This window comes from Hyposmocoma kahamanoa, unplaced genomic scaffold, assembly GCF_003589595.1.
Source record: "Hyposmocoma kahamanoa isolate Upper Pololo Valley unplaced genomic scaffold, ASM358959v1 202, whole genome shotgun sequence".
NCBI classification, from domain to species: domain Eukaryota; kingdom Metazoa; phylum Arthropoda; class Insecta; order Lepidoptera; family Cosmopterigidae; genus Hyposmocoma; species Hyposmocoma kahamanoa.
In genome coordinates, this window is record NW_020653726.1 from 16,322,524 (window position 1) to 16,344,860 (window position 22,337).

Consider the following 22,337-nt stretch of genomic DNA (forward strand, 5'->3'; position numbering starts at 1 on the left):
TTGACAGGCACTTGCGTCAAACAACAACTTTGCAGCCTTGTTTAACAAATAACTATTGTTATTGTTTTCGCTTCCATTTTCCCATACAAAAAAATTTGCGCCAATATGTGGCTAATTAGTGGGCGCCTTCAAGTTAGACGCTTGTAGAAGTACTGCAGTGGTGCGACAGTCGCGCGACAACAGTAATTTTTAGTCACTAATTGCGACTGTAAAGTGACGCGCGCGTGTCACGACGTCACGGCAGTGGCGCTGCAACTGCGCTTCTAAATATTGTATGAAAATGAGTAGTGGCGCGGCTGCAGCGCCACAGTGATGCCACTGCAGAGCTTATATACGCGTCTAATTTGAAGGCGCTCTAAGAGCCTGGGCACACGGTATATTTTATGCGTATACGCGCCGTAAACGCGTGTCATCTGCGCGTCTACGCGCCGCAGACGCGCTGCAGTCGCGCGTTCATTTTGATAATAGATAGTTTTAATTAAATTTTTATTGAATTGATATTCAATTATTTTTTGTGAAATTACTCCACTAGTTTGTTATAATTATTAATGCAAAGATCGAAGACTCATAAAGATAAATCTGTAATAGATTTCTCATAGATGGCGCTACGACTAAAAAGTCGTTGAAAGACCAAGTACAAAGACACGACGCAAGCACATAGAAAAATTCGTGAGGTCCGTTGGTTCGTTCCGTGGGTTAGTTGGTATAGCGTCTGACACGGTATGCAAAAAGACGTTCGGTTCGAATCCGACCGGATCGAAGGAATTTTTTCTGAGTGTTTTTTCTGAGTCTTCGATCTTTGTATTAATAATTATAACAAGATAGTTTTAATTTTAGTTAAAGTTCAGTGGAGTGTATAAGCTTCTTGCTAACAACGCGATGTTTGCGCGCGTTTGAATCGATTCACTACATCGCATCTGCAGCGCGTATAAAATACGCCTTATGCATAGGCTCTAAGTCGTATTGTATTTTCATATTGTCGCATGTGATGTATTGCAATTGATTATACCACATAAACATACAAACGTACAAAACACGTTTTGTCACGCATGTGCGAAAACGTGTTTGAAAACAGGATGTGCAGTGTATGAAAACAGGATCATTCCACACTGACATAAGTGTCATTAATATCACATTAGTTCAATGCGATCATATAATGGTAATATTTGAAGTAAACATATTTTTTTAATTTCTCATGCTCTTAAAGTTCGTATTTATGCTGGGTGTAGGCTGCATAAAATAGGATTTTAAGTTGTAGTGCATAAAAAAAAAACCATCACATTGAATATATCTAATTGTTGTAATTTTACATTCAATTTTAATTAAATAATCGTTTATTTGTAATATTGCTGTTTAATTTCCTCGCAATCGAAGTGAAAAGCAGAGTGTAAGTGAGAGTAACTCGTTCATAAAACCCATTTTACCCTCGACTTAAGTATCCATACGTCTCGGGTAAGATGACACGTTTTATGCAATTGTACAATCTACTATATTCTGGATTTAACATCGCGTATATTATTAAGTAGTAATAATCCCGTTGTTTTACTACCATGATATTTAATATTTTTTCTTGAATTTCATACTCCACTAGTTTGTTAAAATTATTAATACAGAGATATAGTGTTCTATACTAAGAAAATTTCCTTGCGATTTGACTGGATTCAAACCAGCGCCTTCAGCATGCCTTGTCTGACGCTCTCCCAACTGAGACACGGAACGACCCAGCAGACCTTTAGAATACTTCCATGTGTATTGTTTTTTATTTTTAACGACTTTTTTTACGCGCTCACGCTCATAGCCCCACATGTAGGCCATACAAATATTTCACCCGGTGGCCCGGGAATCGAACCCGGGACCTCTGCGTGGCAGTTCAGCACGGTAACCGATCGACCACGCAGGCAGTTTTTGCCGTATTTGTCTTATTTGCCGTAGCTCCATCTGTGAGAAATCTATGTAAGTTTTTCTTCACCTGCTATGTACCTTTACAGCTATCAGCGCCTGACTAAAGATGTCGGTTTAAAATTGTAATATCAAGTACATTGGATATGACGACGTTTTATTACCATGTCACTCGATTGTAAATACAATTTTTGGTAACAATTTAATATAGCCTGGTATCGACGTGCACTAATTTACGTATTTCATAAACAATTTTTACAAGCCGTCGTTGTTATGTTATGTGGAGGGAGAGTGGCATTAACTGCACGAAGAAAACATTCCATACAAGCTATTTTATGGATTAACCTTCTGTGGGTTAGCAAATTGATTTACTTCTATTTTTATTAACTGTCAGCTAGTCAAAACATCTTAGAAGTTTATGAATTTGTACAAAAAATCCATGTTAGAACAGCATAGGGGTCTGTGCAAAATAGACAGTAGTAGCAGTAGAGCTCCTTGTGAAAGAGCTCGTCCAGGATAGTACTGCCACCTTACTTATTTCTGCCGCCATGCAATATTGTGAGCATTATTAATTTCTGGTTTTGTAGGGTGCTGGTGAAATTACAAGCACACGGGACTTGTCAACTTAATGTCTCAGAGTAACAGTAGCGGTGCTCTTCAGTTCTTTGTGATTTAAAGTTCTGCGTAGCCTACGAGACACATAAGTTTGGGAATCTCTGTTCTAGACATACACGCGTAACATCGTCGGTCACATCATCTCTTAACATCAGTAGGGCTAGCATGGCAGCGCGTGACTTCGCAAGAGCAACATAAAACGCGAGATCTCTGTGCGAGTATAGCAATATCTCGTTTAGTATTTCACCTAAAAAAACAGTAGTTACTATTTATTAAAGAAATAAATCTTATTTATATTTATAAGGAAAAATCCACTTCAATTAGAGCTGTTTGTCTTTGTACATTAGTAGTTGACCATGGCCTTAGGATATATTCACGGAGCTGCAATGCACGGTGAACTAGCCGTCGGTAATTAAAATAATAAATATAATAAAAAAGAGATAATCCGAATTGTATTGTCCACAAACGGTCAGGCTCGCTAAGAGCTTGAGGCGGATACATGTCTCGTATCGTTGGTTGAAGAACCAACCGAACTTCCTGAGTCTAGCGGACTGCGCCATAGCCGGCGAATACCGTCTCTCCTATTTATAAATTAAAAATTTATATTTTAGGCCATGAAAGGGGTAAGCATCTAGAATTCATCATAAAGCTCTACAATTTAGATAAAATAGTTCAGTGCAATCTAGCGGAATTTTACGGAACTACAATATAAGCATGTCACTTTGGGTAGTCCATTGTATAAAATCGATACGTCTAATGGACAATACACTAACTTTATATTTTTGGTAATTTTTTATTATTTATGTTTATTTACTAAATTATGCTACCAATTTCGTGAAAAAAAAAGAAACAAAAAACGAAATTGAAAACAAAAATCTAATTTATTTTTAAGTTTTAATTTATTTATTGTTAAGTGTTTTGAAGCCGTTGATTTTCCGAAAATAAATATTATTGCCTGAATTTTGTTGCCCAGTTTTGGTTTATTCATTTATTATTTATATTTTCTGTATGATTCAAGTGTTTGTTTATATTTTGTAAGTATTTCAAACATAAATTAGTTGTTAGAATAAACTTTGAAACTGAGCTTTTAAAGGTTAAGAAAAGAATCAGTACGTATGTAAAGACTGTAATAAGTTCCGCTTGAATTTGCTATAATTTGTAATGACCAAGCAATTAGGGTAAAGTATAATATTTTCCATATCCTGTGTAAAGTTTTGCCTTGACTCCGTATCCGTACAGTCGCCTTCAAAATCGTAAAGAAACTCCACTGTTCAACTCTGGTATGATTATTTATATAGTATGCTATGTTGAATGTATGTATGACACGTATACCACAATAGCTGTCTGTCCAGTTTCTAGAGACCGACTATCATACTACCGAGGCTTTTGCCGTCGCCAGGATGGAGAATTACACTTAGACCCGGTTCATATGCATATCGTTAAATGAGTGTTGGCATGTGACCGTCTACGGCTACGTACATTAAACAGGCGTAAAAGCTTAAAGCACAAAGTATACGAGAGTAAACAATTTATAACGTTTTGGTTGATATATTTTTACAAATAGCTCGAATGACCACCAAAATTTGAGGGTAGCTCGAATCTTCACATTAAACATTTTTTTTAATGTAATTGGCCTATACGCCCTTTCTTCCCCGACGTATCGAATATGTATAAATTCGTATATTTGTAAACACGAGTCAGTAGACAATCAAAATTTGGTTTTGGCGACTTTTTCATATACTAACCTAACCTAAACCCACAGGAGGGGGTCGCACCAACTTGGAAACGCAAACAAAAATGACCGATTTGTTTATTTTGTCTTTCATTTAATACTTTTCCCAATCTACGGCTGGTATTATATACAATACCTAGACTTTATATACAATGTCTAGGTAATGTGTATAATAGTACAAAAGATATAACTATTTTGTACATAGCCAAAAGGAGAGCCCGGCATTGTATAGAATGAGTAGGTGTTGTACACAATCACTGAATTATATTATATTACCGTTAACATATATAACTCATTAGTAGACCGAGTATAAGCTCACAATGTAAAGAGGTAAATTAAAACTACATCGCCCTAAAAAGAAGGATGGCGAGATCCCGTGTATTTTGTGACCCAGTGTTTTTGACGACGTGCATTAAGGAGACCTATCAATACTTGCGATTCATTATGAAAACATCAAAAAAGATAATTGAATATAGTTATATATATATATATATATATATATATATATATATATATATATATATATATAGGTTATAAAGTTGATATAGCTTATGTTTGTAACATTGTCCTGTATTTCGCTTCAGATGTTTGTTCGTAGTAGCAGAAAACAACAAGTTTTCAGTTTTTTCCCAAAAATAATAAAGAATTTCCCGAATATTCCCAAATCTACCAAACTCTGCCACATTTAATATAACTTGTCATATCTGCAGCAACGAAAATGAATAAAAATTAAATCTGCTAAAACGGCAGAAATCTGACACAAATGGTCACATTGTTTTCAGTATCCATGTGACATTGACATTGGCAAGAGGTCTCTTGTCAAAACGTTCCTTTGCAACTTTTATTATCTCTCACTTAAATTGTCTAAATATTTTTGTCACATTGTGTTTTATTTTTTGCTTTATGTCATTATTGTTTAATTGATTATTCCATTAGGTATTTCATAGCTTTAATTTTTTATGCGTGTACTATAAAATAACCAATACGTCAGAAAGGTAAACATTCAATCATGCGTAAACTGAAACGTACGTGGAAAAACGTTACCTAATCTATAGTCGAACTGAATCAATTGCGTCCTGTCCTTGTATCTATTCTAAAATACAATGTTTTACATTATTTTTTATTCCCGACCTTTAAAAATATACTTCTAAATATATGTTGATAACTAGGCATAAGCTAAAACGCAAAATTATGCTAGGAAAGTCCTTGAAAGGCTCTTAGTCATTATTGGGGCAGCCTTCGCCAAACTTTCTTCGGCACATGTTAGTTACGAGAATTACTCACGAGAGTATAATTTTTTTTAGTGGTCTTTGGTGTAAGCCCGTGATGACTATGTCCCGTGACACGTATGTTTGTCAGCGTTCGTAGCATTTTAAGTGAGACGACTAGAAGCTGAGTGGGTCATTGTTTCCTTAGGAGCACAGCAAACACGTTTTGTACATTTTTATTATTTGTAATTTAGTATTTTGTCTAAATCGTTATATTATTCCTATTATAAAATGCATGCATTGCATACTGTGTTGTTTTTTTAACGAAATTAATGATTTATATTTCTATTTCAATATCATTGTAGGCGACTGTACACGTTTTGATTTGAACTGTTCAGTGCAATTTCTTTTTTTATTTCCTTGTATTAATTAACGGCAAATAACATCTATTGGAATTAATTAAGCTTGAGCCCATTAGCTGCTTTGTGACGGCACGATATTTTTAACCGACTTCAAAAAAAGGAGGAGATTCTCAATTGAACTGCAAGTTTTTTTTATGCATGTTACGCGATGATTCTATCCTTTCTTAACCAATTTCGATGATTCTTTTTTTGTTGGAAAGAGGGTACCTCGGTAGTGGTCACGTTTTAATTTGAAGAAAATATTCCACCTCCAAGGATGGCACACTAGGGGATGAATCCGGTTTCGCTCACTAACCGGTAACCGATTTCAATAATACTTGGCAAATAGATGTAATTCTACAAACTTTAGAGGTCGGTTTTTAGTACTCTGTATTGAGCTTATTTACCTCCACGATTTTATATTATCTCCTTCGAAAAAAAGGTAAATAAAATTTTATTTCAACGTAAATAAATAAATAAATAAATAACGCACACACTCAACTTAGCCCCGCACTAGGGAAACCCTGTGTCGCGGGTGCCATGGACACACAGATAGACAACCACAAATTACACCCAAACTCACGAGAGAAATGAATGTAGGCCATACAAATATTTCTCCCGACCCGGGAATCGAACCTGGGACCTCTGCGTGGCAGTCCGGCATGGTAACCGTTCGGCCACGGAGGCAGTTAAACGTAAGATGGAACATGGTATTATTAAAATTACAGGCACATGGGACTTGTCAACTTATGCCTCAAGATGACGGGCGCGGTGGCAGTGCCCCTCAGATCTTTGCGAGTTAAAGCTCTTGAGTGGCACTGCAACTGTTATGGATAGGCGTGTAGCCTACTATCAGGCACACGACCAGTTCGTCCCGATATAAAAAAAATTACATAATGGCAAAATGTTACTTAAAACGAATTAAACTGTAATAATACCATTGGATAAGCACAAGTAGTCAATTAATGTCACAATGTAAGCCTTAAATGATGTATTTATAAAATTACAACAATTTTATAGCATTTTTCCATACTATGTAATATGCATTTGTAATTATAGCACTTAATACGTGACGCAAATGCCAATTAACACACAATTATGACTATAATTTATTGACCACATGACCCGGCTAAAGAATAAATAATTAACTGCGGGGTCATTTATCTTCTTTGGATTTATGGGTTTATAACATTTCACTTGTTTAATGCTATTGTGTTTTTGCAACAAACTAAGCTAGTTGTATGGTTTGTGCAATTAAGGGGTATGTATACTCTAATCGCGCTATCAGTTGGTAGTAATAATAATAATAATAATAACGCACACACTCAACATAGCCCCGCACTAGGGAAACCCTGTGTCGCGGGTGCCATGGACACATACATAGACAAACACAAATTACACCCAAACTCACGAGAGAAATAAATGTAGGCCATACAAATATTTCTCCCGGCCCGGGAATCGAACCTAGGACCTCTGCGTGGCAGTCCGGCATGGTAACCGTTCGGCCACGGAGGCAGTTAGTGGAAACTGATAACCTTCAATATGTATACTCTGATCACGGTATCACTTTCAACTGCCGTACGATTTGTAACAATCGATCGCGGGGTTTGATTCAGCCTAATAAATATTTAAAAGCCTTTTTTTTACGATCATTAGTGATGGAACGAGCGAAACGAGTCGTGCGCCTGGTGGTAAGCGGCACGCCAGCTCATAACAGTTGCAGTGCCATTAAGAGCTTTAATTCTCAAAGATCTGAAAGGCACTGTCAAGCAGTAATGTCAGCATTACTGTGTTCCGGTTTTGAAGGGTAAAGGTGCTGGTGGAATTACAGGCACATGGGACTTGTCAACTAATGTCTTAGGGTGACGGGCGCAGGGGCAGTAATTTACCATCAGGCGCACGACTTGTTCGTCCCGTCACCTGGTATTATTAAAAAAAATAGCAAATTAGGGGATGAATCGAATGTAATTCCACAAACTTTTGAGGTACGTTATACTTGTTACAGGTTCGAAATTGATCCTACGCGGTATCAGCGGCGAGTTCCGGTCTGGTCAGCTGACAGCCATCTTAGGCCCGTCCGGGGCAGGAAAGAGCACACTGCTGAACATCCTCGCGGGGTATAGGTAAATATAAAAAAAACATACCTACATTTGTGCACAATCTTGACTCCCATGTATCAGTTTACCGTGTTTACTTTGAAAATATACATTTTATTCATTGTATACATTGTACCTCCGTATTCGCATATACTTGTCATTTGCAAAGTTTGTTTTACACTAATGTTAATGGAAAACTTTAGTTTACCGAAGACTTTTTATACACGTTTCCTGACTTGTTTGTGGCGTAGTTTTCCACAATGTATTTTTTTGCGTTTTCGTAGACTACCATTTTAAAATGCGCCTACAGAAATAGCATAGTCAACCGTGATCATGGGACCTGTAAAGTGCCCGAAACGTTGGTATGTTTGAAAAAACAAATATACACGATTTAAATGCGGAAAAAATAGTTTCATTTCCTATGTGTAACCGTCGCGAAAACCTAGGAAGTTGATAGCGTTAGTATTGTTTTGGAAAAAATGACGTATATTTTTTTTCTGTGTGTCGTGTGTAGTCTAGTGACAACCGTAGTGCACAAATAAATAATGAATACCAAGAGCGGGTATTAAAAAAAACTCGCACGGCTAGAAGATTTTTACATTCGCCTCTTCAGTCCCTTCGAGACCATGGGCCTTGTTATACGTCGTTTTTATGATTATGTCCCTAAATAATAATCAAATAATGGTATTACTTGTTTTTCTAATTATATAAAAACTAACTATTCTGTGTCGGTGAAGAACATTGTACATTTCTGTGCCCGTTTTAGGCTCTTATTTATTATTTGAAAGGCGTGAAATATACCAAACGAAGACGAGGAGAGTTAAGCGACACGCCTGTCCATAGCAGTTGCAGTGGTAAATCGTAAAGACCTAAGTGATATTGCCACCGCGCCTGGTACCCTGAAACATAAGTTGATTAGTCCCATGTGCCTGTAATTTTGCACCTTTAAAAACTGTAACGCAGTAATGCTCACATTACTATGAATGGCAGAAATAGGTAAGGCAGTATTTCTCTGGATGAACTCTGACAAGGAGTAGGCGATTATTGGGATGTTCTAGAAGGAATTTCTCGCTGTAGTCGGTGTGTAGGAGAGTCATAGTGAATATCAATAATCTCTCTTAAGCCTGTTTTGTGAAGAGAAAATAAAGCATCATGTCGTTTTATTTCATTTTAATCAATTACAGTCGTAATTTCAAAATGGTGGAATTCAAAATCAAAAAAATTGTAATTTAAAAAAAAAATATTGGAAATACTGGTCTTTTTATGCATAATATTTACTTATCCATTTTAAAACGAGAATGTACTTTTTTTGTTCCATTCAGTAGTTTTATGAACTTTCAAATCGTGTTTTCTCAATTCCATCATTATGAGTTATGGCTAACGTGAGCATTTTTGTTTTTATGTTACACATGACAGGCAGACGACTTCATTCCATCTGATGTAAAATGGAAAATGGAATCCAAACGTGAAGGAAGCTAGTACAGTGTTAATATAATCACCGCCCTAGCCACCTCCATCCTGTATGTATGTATGTACAAGCCTCTTCGGTCCTAGACGCGCTTTTTTATTTCGCTCTATATTCTTTCACGTTTTTACACATTCTTTGTTTATTTATTTAGGTAAGTGGTTGTTTTTGGTTAATTTCTGCATTGTTACAATTGGTAAAACGTTATAAAATTAGTAATCCATCACCATCTACCCATTTATACGTCCCACTGCTGGGTACTTTCAGTTTCCTTGCATTTGATTAAATAATTTATTGAGATGTCATAAAAAAACCATTACCCAGTTCTAGAATATTGAAATGGTTTAATGGTATTTCAGCTATGCATCGTTGGGGTAAGTTCCGATAAGTCGAACACGTTAACTAATTTTAACTGTTGTTTAAAATAGAATGTTGTGCTCATTGACTTACAATTATATGGACGTCGGGTCCGCGCTAAAAAGTGTCCGAAATTACAGGGTGTTAAAATCGTATACAGAGCGTCATTCACGCTTTAGTCAGCGTTCTGACAGCGAAGCTAGCAAAATTAGACAGTACTGCGATGACATTACAATTTCAATTCAACGTTTTAGCTTTTTCATATTCCTTTACATGTCACTACGTTTAAATAGGTTGACTTGGGACATTTTTTTCGTGGTTTTGGTATTAGACCCGTCGTCCATTTATTTGTAAGTCAATGGTTGTGCTCTATTTTTTTCTATTTAAAACGGATATTTGACCATTTGTTTTAGTCAGAGGGCGGCAGTTTTTCCGCCACGCTTGCCCAATGCGGATTAGGGACTTCACACGTTTTCCGAGGGTTGTGAATCTTCTTCAACGCGTAGGTTTCATCACGATGTTTCCTTCACCGATAAGCTCATAATAAATTTCAAATTGTAACAAAATCACATAGCATGCAACAAAACAGATTAGTTCCGTCACGAACCGCTAGATGGCATTGGCGGCGAAATTGCAAATTCTGCATCGCGGTTCTTCCGGTGGCGCAGTCAACGCCAAAAAAAAACAATGCGAGGAGCCTACCACATACCTCATACGCATCTAGTACTGCTTCCTTATGTTAGGAATGGGTAATATAGGTTTTTCTAAATATCGTATCGAAACTATATATCAATATTCGAAATCGGATTTCGAAACTAGGTATATATTTTCTGAAACTATATATTCATGGATACAGCCTGCGTGCGCGCTGCGTTGATACATTGCCGTTACTGATATTCGAAATCAGATTTCGAAACTATATTATTGGATATAGTTTTACAAGAGCAATGCGGGCCAATGTTAGTAAACAGTTTCGAATCACGCACAAAAAATGGTTTCGCGTTGATATCCAACTCAGTAAATATCTGATACGAAGCAATATCGATATATACTTTGGAAAATATATGATTTCGTGTTGGTATTCATTCGGTAATCGCTCGGCTCAATTCGGCATTGCTAAAAAATACGCGATGCGGAGCAATATCGATATATAGTTTCTAAGATACACGATATCGGATATTCGATATTGCCACAATATATAGTTTCAATAACTTAATAAGATTTGTAACGCCCATTCCTACCTTATGCGGAACAGCGCTAAAGATCGTACATAGCTAGTACCTATCGCTAGTTACTTAAGGGTATTGTACACCTGTGGTTGCAACCAGAGTCGCTTCCTATTTGGAACGGTGTAGACTTCCGTTACGTGTTGTCTAGGGGGAGTAGTTTACTACTGTACGTTATACTGTTCTATTACTTGTTGTACCAACTGTATCAAACAATAAACATGTGCTATACAAAAGAAAGTTTGGTTGCGTCTGTCACCCGTACTACGCTTTACTATAAAATTAAATTCCGCTCATAAATTCCGAGAAGCTCAGAAGTGCGAGACCGGATTCGAACCCATGACCCTCTGCTTTAGAGGCAGTAGGTAAAACCATTAGGCTACCACAGCTTCTTAGTAACGTAATAATTACAAGAAATTGATCTTAATTATACAGACATCAGTATTTCTCTATCAGAACTTAGCATTGATTAGCATCGTTAAAAGGACATTGATTCTTGTTTAAACAATGAACATTTATGACAATTATTTGCGATTCTTACATCTATTATTCACACGTAATTAGTCATTATTAACAACCTTTATCAGAAAAACAAAGTGTAACCTGTGTTAATATCTTCCGATACCTTTAATTGAAGAGAAATTGCTGTAACGAGTATTGATGAAAGGCAGAACGAGAGTTTAGTACTTCTTTGTATTCTTTACAATACATGAAATCAATTTTATACACCTAATCAGTAACACACGCACCTTATAAACATTCATTGATACATTCATCCTCACTCTTTGCATATCTTAAATTTATTTAGTGTTACGTCTTAGACGATCTAAATACTTAGTTTAGTGCACTAATAGTTTTTATTATGGAAGATTTACTTGCCTTAATTAATTTTTCTCCTGTGTCACAAGTAGAGTGCCACAACCACATTGCTCATCTGCAGAGTGGAAGCCTGGTAACCCGGAATACAGGTGTTTCTATACGTATCTCGGGCACCAGTCCCTTGATCAATTTTTGTTTTGTTTTAACCTCAAGTGTACGGACCTCTTTTATCGTATTTATTTATTTATTACCTTTACAAGCGAAGTAATTTGCCACAAGCAGTCAACATGCACTAAAACATAACTCTTTGTTTAACTAAAATTTAAGACAAAACTAACGCTTACATTTTTGACAAATAACAATATGATTTGAAATTGATGCGTACACTACGAATTTTACGAATAATTTGACTGAACTTAATAAATTAAAAATTATTTTACGAGTCGTGAGAGGAGAGTCATAGTGAATATCAATAATCTCTCTTAAGCCTGTTTTGTGAAGAGAAAATAAAGCATCATGTCGTTTTATTTCATTTTAATCAATTACAGTCGTAATTTAAAAATGGTGGCATTAAAAATCAAAAAAATTGTAATTAAAAAAAAAAAATGGAAAATACTGGTCTTTTTATGCATAATATTTACTTATCCATGTTAAAACGAGAATGTACTTTTTTTGTTCCATTCAGTAGTTTTATGAACTTTCAAATCGTGTTTTCTCAATTCCATCATTTTGAGTTATGTCTAACGTGACCATTTTTTGTTTTTTTGTGACATGACAAGCAGACGACTTCATTCCACCTGATGTAAAATGGAAAATGGAATCCAAACGTGAAGGAAGCTAGTACAGTGTTAATATAATCACTGCCCTAGCCACCTCCATCCTGTATGTATGTATGTATGTACAAGCCTCTTCACGCCTCGTTTGAATACGTCCCGCTTTTAAGGTTCGTGTCCCACTGTCCCCAAAATATTTAACAAAACAGGACACACGACAGAATTAACTTAAAAAAATGGCGCGAAAGCGTAGCAGCAAGTAAACCTTGTCACCCGCAACTTTTGTTTAGTTAAATTTTTATCATTAGGAGTCTATACTACCTCAGCTCGAATTACAATTTTTCCCTTACTAATACGGTTCATTTTCCTTACTCTGAACGGCAGGGACACTGGATTCATTTCAGAATTTCTTTTTATAAGCGATTAAAGCTATTTGAAAATTTTATAGCGTATACTATATACACGTTCTATTTAGTTCAGTTGATATAAAAAAAAATCATTGGTATGGTAAAATACCTATTGAATACAGTGACTTTCTTGTAAAATTTCGATGTAAGATTGATTTTTCTATCGTGAAATTTTATTTTTTATAACATCAAGTGACGGGACGAACAAGTCGTGCGCCTGATGGTAAGCTTCACGCCTGTCCATAACAGTTACAGTGCCACTCAGAGCATTAAATTGCAAAGATCTGAGGGGACTACCACTGCGCCCGTCACCCTAAGACAAGTCTCATGTGCCTGTAATTTCACCAGCACCCTTACCCTTCTAAAGAGTAATGCTGACATTACTGCTTGACGGCTGAAACAATAAGGTGGCAGTACTACCCTGGACGAACGCCTTTACAAGGAGCTCTACTGCTACTAAAAAATATTTAGGAAAATTTTTAGGAATCGTGTTTTCACACCGTACATAAGTAGTAATTAGTGTAAATCATCAATTTTACTATATGTTTTTTCCAAAGTGATTTATTACTAATATATATTTTTTCCAAAGTGATTTATTACTATATATTTTTTCCAAAGTGATTTATTTATTCAACACTTACTGTTATGCGGAATCAACCAAAGCCATTTGAGTTTGTAGCGACTCATAAATATTTTTAGATCTTTTTTTAACTATTTCGTAACTATCATAAACTTGTTTTATTTTTAAAACAAAATAATAAATTTATATTTTTTGAGGGAACAAATAATAGTCTCTGTAATAGATTCTGAGTGTTCATCTTTGTAGTAAGTGGAGTAATTTCACAAAAACTAATTAAATATCAATTTTATAAAAAATTAGAATAATAGTCACGTTAGTTATATATGACAGCAAGACTTATTTGGTTTCATGTATGACACGTAAAAATCTAAACTTACAACAGGCAATAACCAAAACGCTTACGTGCTAATTATTCATACTACAAACATATATGAGCGCCATGTTTTCTTAATAAATTGGTTTGCTAATAGTATCGCAGAAGATGTCAGCATCCTAGACCTATGAACCTTGTTCGATATGAAAGATTTTTATCCACGTATTTATTCTATAGGTTCCCAAAGTTTTTGGCCCACTGCCCACTTGGACAAGATTAAATATTATAAAATATAATAGAAAAAATTTCAAGGCCTAGCACTACAAAAAATAACAGAAAACACACATTTTTTATATTAAGTTAACACAAAAAAATCACAAGGAAAAAATATGTGTAGTATTGTTTATCGTACGGGTACCGTAGGATACTCGATTTCTTTGGTCACATTTTGGTCACAAAAATAAAACATTGCCAGGAAAGAAGCTCACAATCTCAAACAGGTAATGGTTATCGGACGGATCGACGGTAAACCGACGGTTCTTTTCAACACTAATAGTTTTTCTCGGTCAATTTTATAATTTAAAAAATTTGTAACTAAATAAATAAGTTTATATATACTCCTATTTAACTTTAATAGGGTAATTAAACGTTTAAAAAACCTTGATCCCTAGTATGTACTAGTATGTCGTTAGCGATAAATGTCACTGTAATCGTACGGTAGAGGTGCTTACTTACTTTTACGATTTGCGCTTGACCACCATTAATATCGTGACTTTTATAAGTAACGTAATAACTAATGTTAATTAAGTCCCTAACCTACATCAGGATAATACCATTGTATTTCTATCATCTCTCCGTTGGCTGTTGTTGCATCCTCCGCATAAACTTATATAATAAAAGCACAATTACAATCACAAATATCACTGCCAAAATATACCTGACACGTGTTTTACCCGAGATTGTTCAAAAGCATAATAATAATAACGCCCACACTCATAGCCCCGCAATAGGGGAACCCTGTATCGTGGTTGCCATGGAAACACATATAGACAACCGTACAAGCACACCGAAACTCACGGAATCGAATCGGTGACCTCTGCATGGCAGTCAAGCATGGGAACCGTAGGGCCACGGAGGCAGTTATACCTGTACCTACCAAACGGTGAAGAAACATCACTATGAAACCGGCACGTCGAAGAAGTCGAATTTTCATCATCATTGGTACACCTGTAAAAGTCCCCGGTTCGCATTGGGAAACTGTACTAACATTTCAAAAGGGGAATAAACGCAATATCTGTTAAATAAATAAAATAAAAAATGTTACCAAATTAATGTAGACAGAGTTCAACGAGTCCAGGAAAAAATTATGAACTCGCCGCAACATTGCTGATTTAGTGTATTTGCTAAACATCATAAACGGCGATGTCGACTGTCCCGAATTACTGAGTAGTATTGTGTTTAATATATCTACGTGTTCCATGAGATACTACCGTCCTGTTGCAGTTCCCCTGGCGAGGACTAAATATAGACAAAATAGTATATCAATATCTTTGTCTTCAAAATAAATACCTTGGTAGGGCTTGCAAGAGTTTAAGCGATGTGTCCTGTCCTGCTCAAAGAAACATCACTATCAAACGTAAGTAATATAATAATAAAGTAATATATATGTAAATAATATATATAAAGTAATATAATATGTCAATAGTAAAGTTCACTCCTGTGAACTTTAGTATTGACATATTCAAACTCGAAGTCATTAAAGCGTAAACTTGTGGGCGCGTTTGTTTAATGGACGATCATTTCGCGGCGCAGATATTGGTATATATATGATTTACATTTTATATACTTATACATACATATAATATCAAATAAGTATAGTCAATTAAGTAATATTCGACAAAATTAAAAGACAAGTATCCATTATGAAGCTTCATTCGCATCACGCGTCTTTTCATTTGGTCAAATATTGCTTATTTGGCAGTAATTATTTCGGACGGAGATCGAAAGTAGACATCGAACGAGAAATGACGATCCGAAATGTCACAGAGATCACTTTTGTGTCTAGGCGTAAAAGCGTTATTCGTATTTTTCTCAGATTAGTGCACAAGCGACATCCGAAGAGGGTCCGAGTTTTCTAGATTTGTATAGACTCGGATTAGGAACGAATATGAACCGGATGAGGTGTGTGAACGCGCTCTAAGTAGACCCGTTGACTGATGATGACTCATTGCAGAAATGCAGCTCATCTTTGTTTCGTTATAGTAGTTGAAGCAGTGGAACTAAGAACCGCTCGATCGCGACAGGCAAGCAGTGGAAATACAATGGAATTACGCTAATGTAGCCTTAACCCATTTGCTTATTAGATTAATTTTCATTTGTGTTTTTAGAAAACCATGAAGTAGAACATTAGCCCAGTTTTGTGTTGTTTGTTTTATATACATTCCTTGGTTTACTTCTAAATTGACTATTGTGCATACATATTGTTTGTAATTTGAGGAAAATGTCGTTTGATTATGCCTATTATAATACGTCTAGTTTGTTTTTTTTAAATTAGATAGAAGTTCACGTTAGTCTATTATAACCTTAAATGACGATAAGGGAGTTACTACACTTATCCAAACGGAATCGGCTTGAGCTGGGCAGAAAAACCTTTATGTTCAAGCGATAAGAACAAAAAAGACGTTCTGTATTCCACATGAGTCGTGAAATGTCGTCCGTAAAGCGTATTCCGACTGGCTCAAGCTGATTCCGTGTGGATGAGTGTGGGACTTACCTATTTTGAGTAGAAGTAGAGCTACTCCTGAAAAAGTTCGTCCAGGGAAGTACTGAATTACCTATTTCTGCCACCAAGCAGTAATGTGAGCATTAGTGCATTACAGTTTTGAACAGCAAGGGTGCTGGTGAAAGTACAAACACATGTCATCTTATGTCTCAGGGTGACGGGCGCAGTGGCAGTGCCCCTAAGATCCTTCTGATTTAAAGCTGCGAGTAGCACTGCAATTGTAATGGTTACGCATGTCGCTTACCATCAGGCGCACTACTTATTCGGTCCGTCACTTGGTATTATACATCCCACTGCTGCATACGGGTCTCCTCTCAGCCAAGGATTTAGGTCATAGATTTCACACGTTTTCCGAGGGTTGTCAACATTTCGCACATAAATTCCGAAAAATTTAGAGGTGCGAACCTGGATTCGGCCTCTGCTTGAAAGGCGATAGGTCAAACCGTTAGACTATCACGGCTTTTAAAAATTATATTCAACCGTTTGTAATCATGTAATTACAATTGCTATTTTCTTTACCCGAAAATGACTGGGCCATACAATGTGCTAAAAGTAATCTACGTAAAGAGATCTACGTTGTCTATAAATAAAAATGGTGTCAAGATGTCGGGGCCGGGCTCCTGTAGCTTAGATTCTGAAGGTAGATATTAACATTTATGATGATACATAGAGATTAGAGTTTGAGGGTCGTATTCTAGAACTCTACTCAATTCTCAAGTCAGGATTTAAGTATGGTTTAAAGCACTCGAAATCATACTCAAGTCCCTGCCATTAGGGTCGTATTTCCAGTGTTTGTGTTTCCAGTGCAATCCTGACTTGATCATTGAGTAGAGTTCCAGATACGACCCTAAGTGTCTTTTCCTGATGTCACTACGAAGTATGAGTTTTATATATTGCACGCGATATTGCAGCGGTGCAGGCATGTTCGCTTTTTCTTTGCACGTGCAACATAGCGTCTTTAAATAAATGTATGATTGTATTAATTAATATCGCTAACTATTTATTGCATACCAGTTATCAAAAGTGAGCTCTAGAGCTGACAAAGACGACTTAATTCGACGACTTACTTTCTCAAACTCGAATCTTATAAAGTGAATAATTTCAGGAGATGGCAAAACTTTCTATTTATTTTAAATTTCTTACCAAGGATGATAATTTGGATGCTTTACTTTAAAAATAGGTAAAAGACAGTGTGTGAATATGAAGGAAATGTGATATGTAATGCGCCTGCAGTATTTGTATGTGCCTACAATCCATTTTTTACATTTCAGTAACTTTGTGCTTTAAGATACGAGTTTGCGGAAGTAAGGCGACGGTATTATAAGCTAGAACGACAGTTGTCCGACGATAAATAAAATGTCTCGATAAAAATGTGACGACATAACATATAATCGCAGCTATTATTGTCATGTTTTGTAATCGTCTCGTATGTGCAAACGACAAGGCGGCTGCCGTGAAACGATAAATTGCCGTCGTTTAGTAGGAACAGCTAGACACGACAGTCATTCAACGATACAATAAGCGTCCACGACACAATCACGACAGGTAGTAGTGATACGGGAGCAGATAAATAAAACGTTACGACTAAATGGAAACGCGCTCTAATATGATTACCGACCGTATTGACACGGTAATTATTAGTTGAAATATCGAACTACACATTCGAAAAAGTGTACCTCGATAGATCAGCCTTTTGCATTTTATCTCCGCTATTTTTTACTAACACAGGTATTAAATTGTGAAACTAAGCAGCTATGGATTTAACTTGTCTGAAAATAAATAGTTTTTATTATTATTTCTTATTTATATTAATTTGTAACGTAAAAAGGATGGAGGTTAACAGAATGACAGCAGAGACGTGAGGAGAGCGAGATTGGGAATGTCCTGAAAAAAAAAGAAGAATAAATGATATGAAGAGGCTGGTGAGAGTGGAGAAAGCGTCAAACCTCTTTGACAAAAGCGTAGAGAGTGGAAGTTCATGGCCTCTGTCTACCCCCTAGGGAGACAGGTGCTTTTTTTATAATACCAAACGAAGGGACGAACAAGTCGTGCGCCTGGTAGTATGCGACTCGCCTATCCATAACCAGCTGCAGTGTCACTTAGAGGTTTTAATAGCAAAGATTTTATCGGCACTGCTACTGTGTCCGTCTCCCTGAAACATAAGTTGACAAGTCCCATGTGCCTGTAATTTCACCAGCGCCCTTAACCCTCCAAACCGGAACGCAGTAATAATGCTTGGCGGCAGAAATAGGTAAGGTGGCAGTACTTCCCTGGACGAATTCTTTCAAAAGGAGCTCAACTGCTGCTGGAAGGTGTGGTAGCATACATCAATTTGTTTTATCTTTTATATATCGCTGATAAAACAATGATTTAAAGTACACTCAATCAGATTTCAGACAATAAAAACTTTCATTTTTCAAACTGGTAATGACCAATGGAGAGTAGATATATATATGTCTACACATAGATACAAGGAGTAATACAGACTGGTGAAAACCATCAAATTTAATTAATTAATTATATTTCCGAATTCCGTGTTTCCGGAAATAATTTTCTTACGTCGTAAAACAAAACTATTCAGCTCGGAAGCTGAAGTTGGATTTTAAAGTTATTGTAAAAAAAAATGTAGTATGTAGGTAATCTTTCAATAAAGTAAACATTTTTAAGACCTCCACTAAACAAAAGCTTGTTTTTACTAATGCTAATATAATATATGTGTAATTACAGAATTGTTAGTTGAAGTAGATAAATATTGATTTCACCTCACTAGCTCGAAAAGGTATTCTTTCTCATTAGAGATCTGCGAGCGAAATCGTTTGTTGCAAGCTAGCGTGGAAAAGGTTTTTGAAATTCGAACTTAACGATGGACTGTGTTGCACCTAACTTTTATTTTCGATGAAAAAAAGATGACACATTCAAACACACGACTTGTTGTACATTACTTATTTATGTTATATAAATCCGTTGGTATATTTGATTCTTATTATTGTTGACATTAAATTGACAATGATAACTAATTGTGTTTATGAAATTATTTTAATTCGTCGAAGAATTAAAATAATTTCAATAATCACTTAATCACCCAAAATAAAAGTACAAACAAGAATAAAAATTGATGAGGTGCAAATTCAGAACGCATCCGAAGATAAACTTTTTATTTTAATGTAAGTTTGAATCATAGATTTATATATTATATATATTTTATATAAATCTATGATTCTATTTTATATATTATATTATTTATATATTATATATAAGATTTATATATATATTCATAGACTAAATCTATGGTTTGAATACAAGCACTCGCGTTAAACAACAACTTTGCATAACAAATAACTATTATTATTTAAAAAGGCATTGTCACAAATTGTATTTCTGTAGCTATGACTCACGTTAATTTAACTTTTTTTCTCTTAAGTTGAAAAAATTTGGAAAGATGATATTTTTCTTGTAGCATAACAAAATTAAAAGTTTACATAAGTAATTGTACGCAAGGCGGAAATAATTATGTCTGGAAACCACTGTTTACTAAACACGAGTTGACGTAAATCGAAAAATTTAACATCATAATGTAACGTAAAAGTTAAAAATGAATAACTTTACATTGGTGTCTGGGCGTGCATTGACTTTATTGAACACTCACTAACTACTTTGGTCCATAGAGATGACGCAATCGCTAGCGTCTTAACAATACAGTTCACATTCCTAGCTGTTACCCAATCTTTGTGTGTCAAGGTGACTATTATCAATCGCACTTGACATTAACGTTCCTTGTTAACCACATGGGGAATAAATTATTTCAACTTATAGTTCATTGTGCTTATTACGGATAGTTTAAATGCATTGTAGATATTCTAAGCTTTCAACGGTTACCCGAATACGTGCTGCAACGCGCGTCGGCCCGAGGCCGCCCGGGCTCGCCCGTGACGCGAGCTCATCCGTTCAAATCGTTAGGTTTCAAATCATCGGCCGTGTGAAGCCAGACTTAGACAGCAGCACACAGCCAGCTTTAGAATCCCGTCGTTATAGACGATTGCCGTCTGATTTGACAACCACTGTAACACGGCCGTTTTGACACCATCGTTGTTTTGGCGCTGACCACCGACATGACTCTTCAAACGCGTACATAGTTGTCATGGGCATAGATCAGGACTATATGAACAATGATCACGTTATTTCTAGCCAAAAAAAAAAGTGAACTGGTAGCAATCTTTTAACTGTTTTTTGGTTATGCGTTTTTTTTGTGTTTTTGTATTTGCTTACCCGTTGATGTCGTGTATAAAAATAATGTGCTAGAAAACACATTAATTAATGATAATAATATAATACGCTTTGAGTACTAGAGCAAAAGAATTCACCCCAGGACACTGCCCGGAACACTCCGACCAAAACCAATTTAGAATAATACAGGCTTCTCAAATTGGGCCTGCGCCCTCAGCGCCACTGAGTTTTGTGTTTCTAATTTACAAGTCGTTTCGTTCATATCTGTCTTTTATCTCGCTCTTTATTTGACTCTACTTTACGCAAATTATGCAAGAGACCATAATGAAATCCTTAGGTTAAAAAATCGACCTTAGCTTTTTTATGTGACAGGACGAACAACCCTGTCTATCCATAACAGTTACAGTGCCATTAACAGCTTTATATCGCAAAGATCTGCCTTTCACTCTGAGACATAAGTTGACAAGTCCCTTGTACCTGTAATTTCACAAGCAATCTTACCCTTCATAACCAGAACGCAGTAATGCTTACATTACTGCTTGGCGTCAGAAATAGGTGGCAGTGGCTACAAATCTTTTTGAATTTTATATTCTTTTTTTGATTAGTTTTGTTTTAAACTGAAATTTTACATTTAAATGTAGGTGGCACCCTTTTCTATGATTTGTCATTGTTTTATTTGTTTTTCATGTTCGTGCAAATCTTACACTTTGTTTCTGTGTTTAAATAAACTATATGTACATTTTCTTTGCTCTTGCTCACTCCTTATTAAACCCGAACCACATTTTTTAATTCCGCTACAAGAATATTAATTGAAGGACCATCAGCTCATGAGATGTCTGAAGCGGCAGGGACAGTTTTCTTAATGCAAGACTAAGCAAGTATTGACAATGTGACTGACCTAGCCTCGTGTCTAATTCTTTGCCGGAACATAGCAATAGTGAAAAATGGCAAAGATGCAAATGGCTAATTGTCCTTCTCGTTACTTCAGTTAATTGTTAGTGAGTTGCCAAATGGCTTTGTCTCTGAAATGTTTGAAAGTAGCGTTTATTGTTTTACGACAATAAGAAAAGGTTATTATGCCGAAAATATTAGTTATATTATATTAGTTTAAGTTCTTTGTGTCGAATATGGGCCATTGTTTGCATTGTTCCTTATTTGCAAACTTGAACAATGAAATAGAAATTAATTTTAATGATGACGGAAAATATCCTAATGTCAATCTGTAAGTCGGAGAGGGAAAGTTTTCGAAGACGTGGTAATTTCCCTAACCCACGTTGCTGTCGGCGTGGTAGACGACTAAACTCTCTCCTTAAAAGTAACCCGCATCTTAGAGTGGGTTAGTACAATAAACGACAGGTTAAATTAGGCTAGGTTAGACTCCCATGAGGCAATGGTGTCCTTCTGTGAAGGTCCAGAAGGAGGCTGAGCGTGAACGGTAGA

The 22,337-nt window shown here is 36.0% G+C and overlaps 1 protein-coding gene across 1 annotated transcript in view; it reads left to right on the forward strand.

Moving 5' to 3' along the window:
• LOC113226908 (ATP-binding cassette sub-family G member 1) overlaps window positions 1-22,337 on the forward strand; it is an 89,911-nt gene that overhangs the window by 53,255 nt on the left and 14,319 nt on the right. Inside the window, exon 3 of the mRNA XM_026459713.1 lies at window positions 7,861-7,978. Coding sequence (XP_026315498.1) covers window positions 7,861-7,978 — 118 coding nt within the window. The remainder of the gene's footprint in view (window positions 1-7,860; window positions 7,979-22,337) is intronic.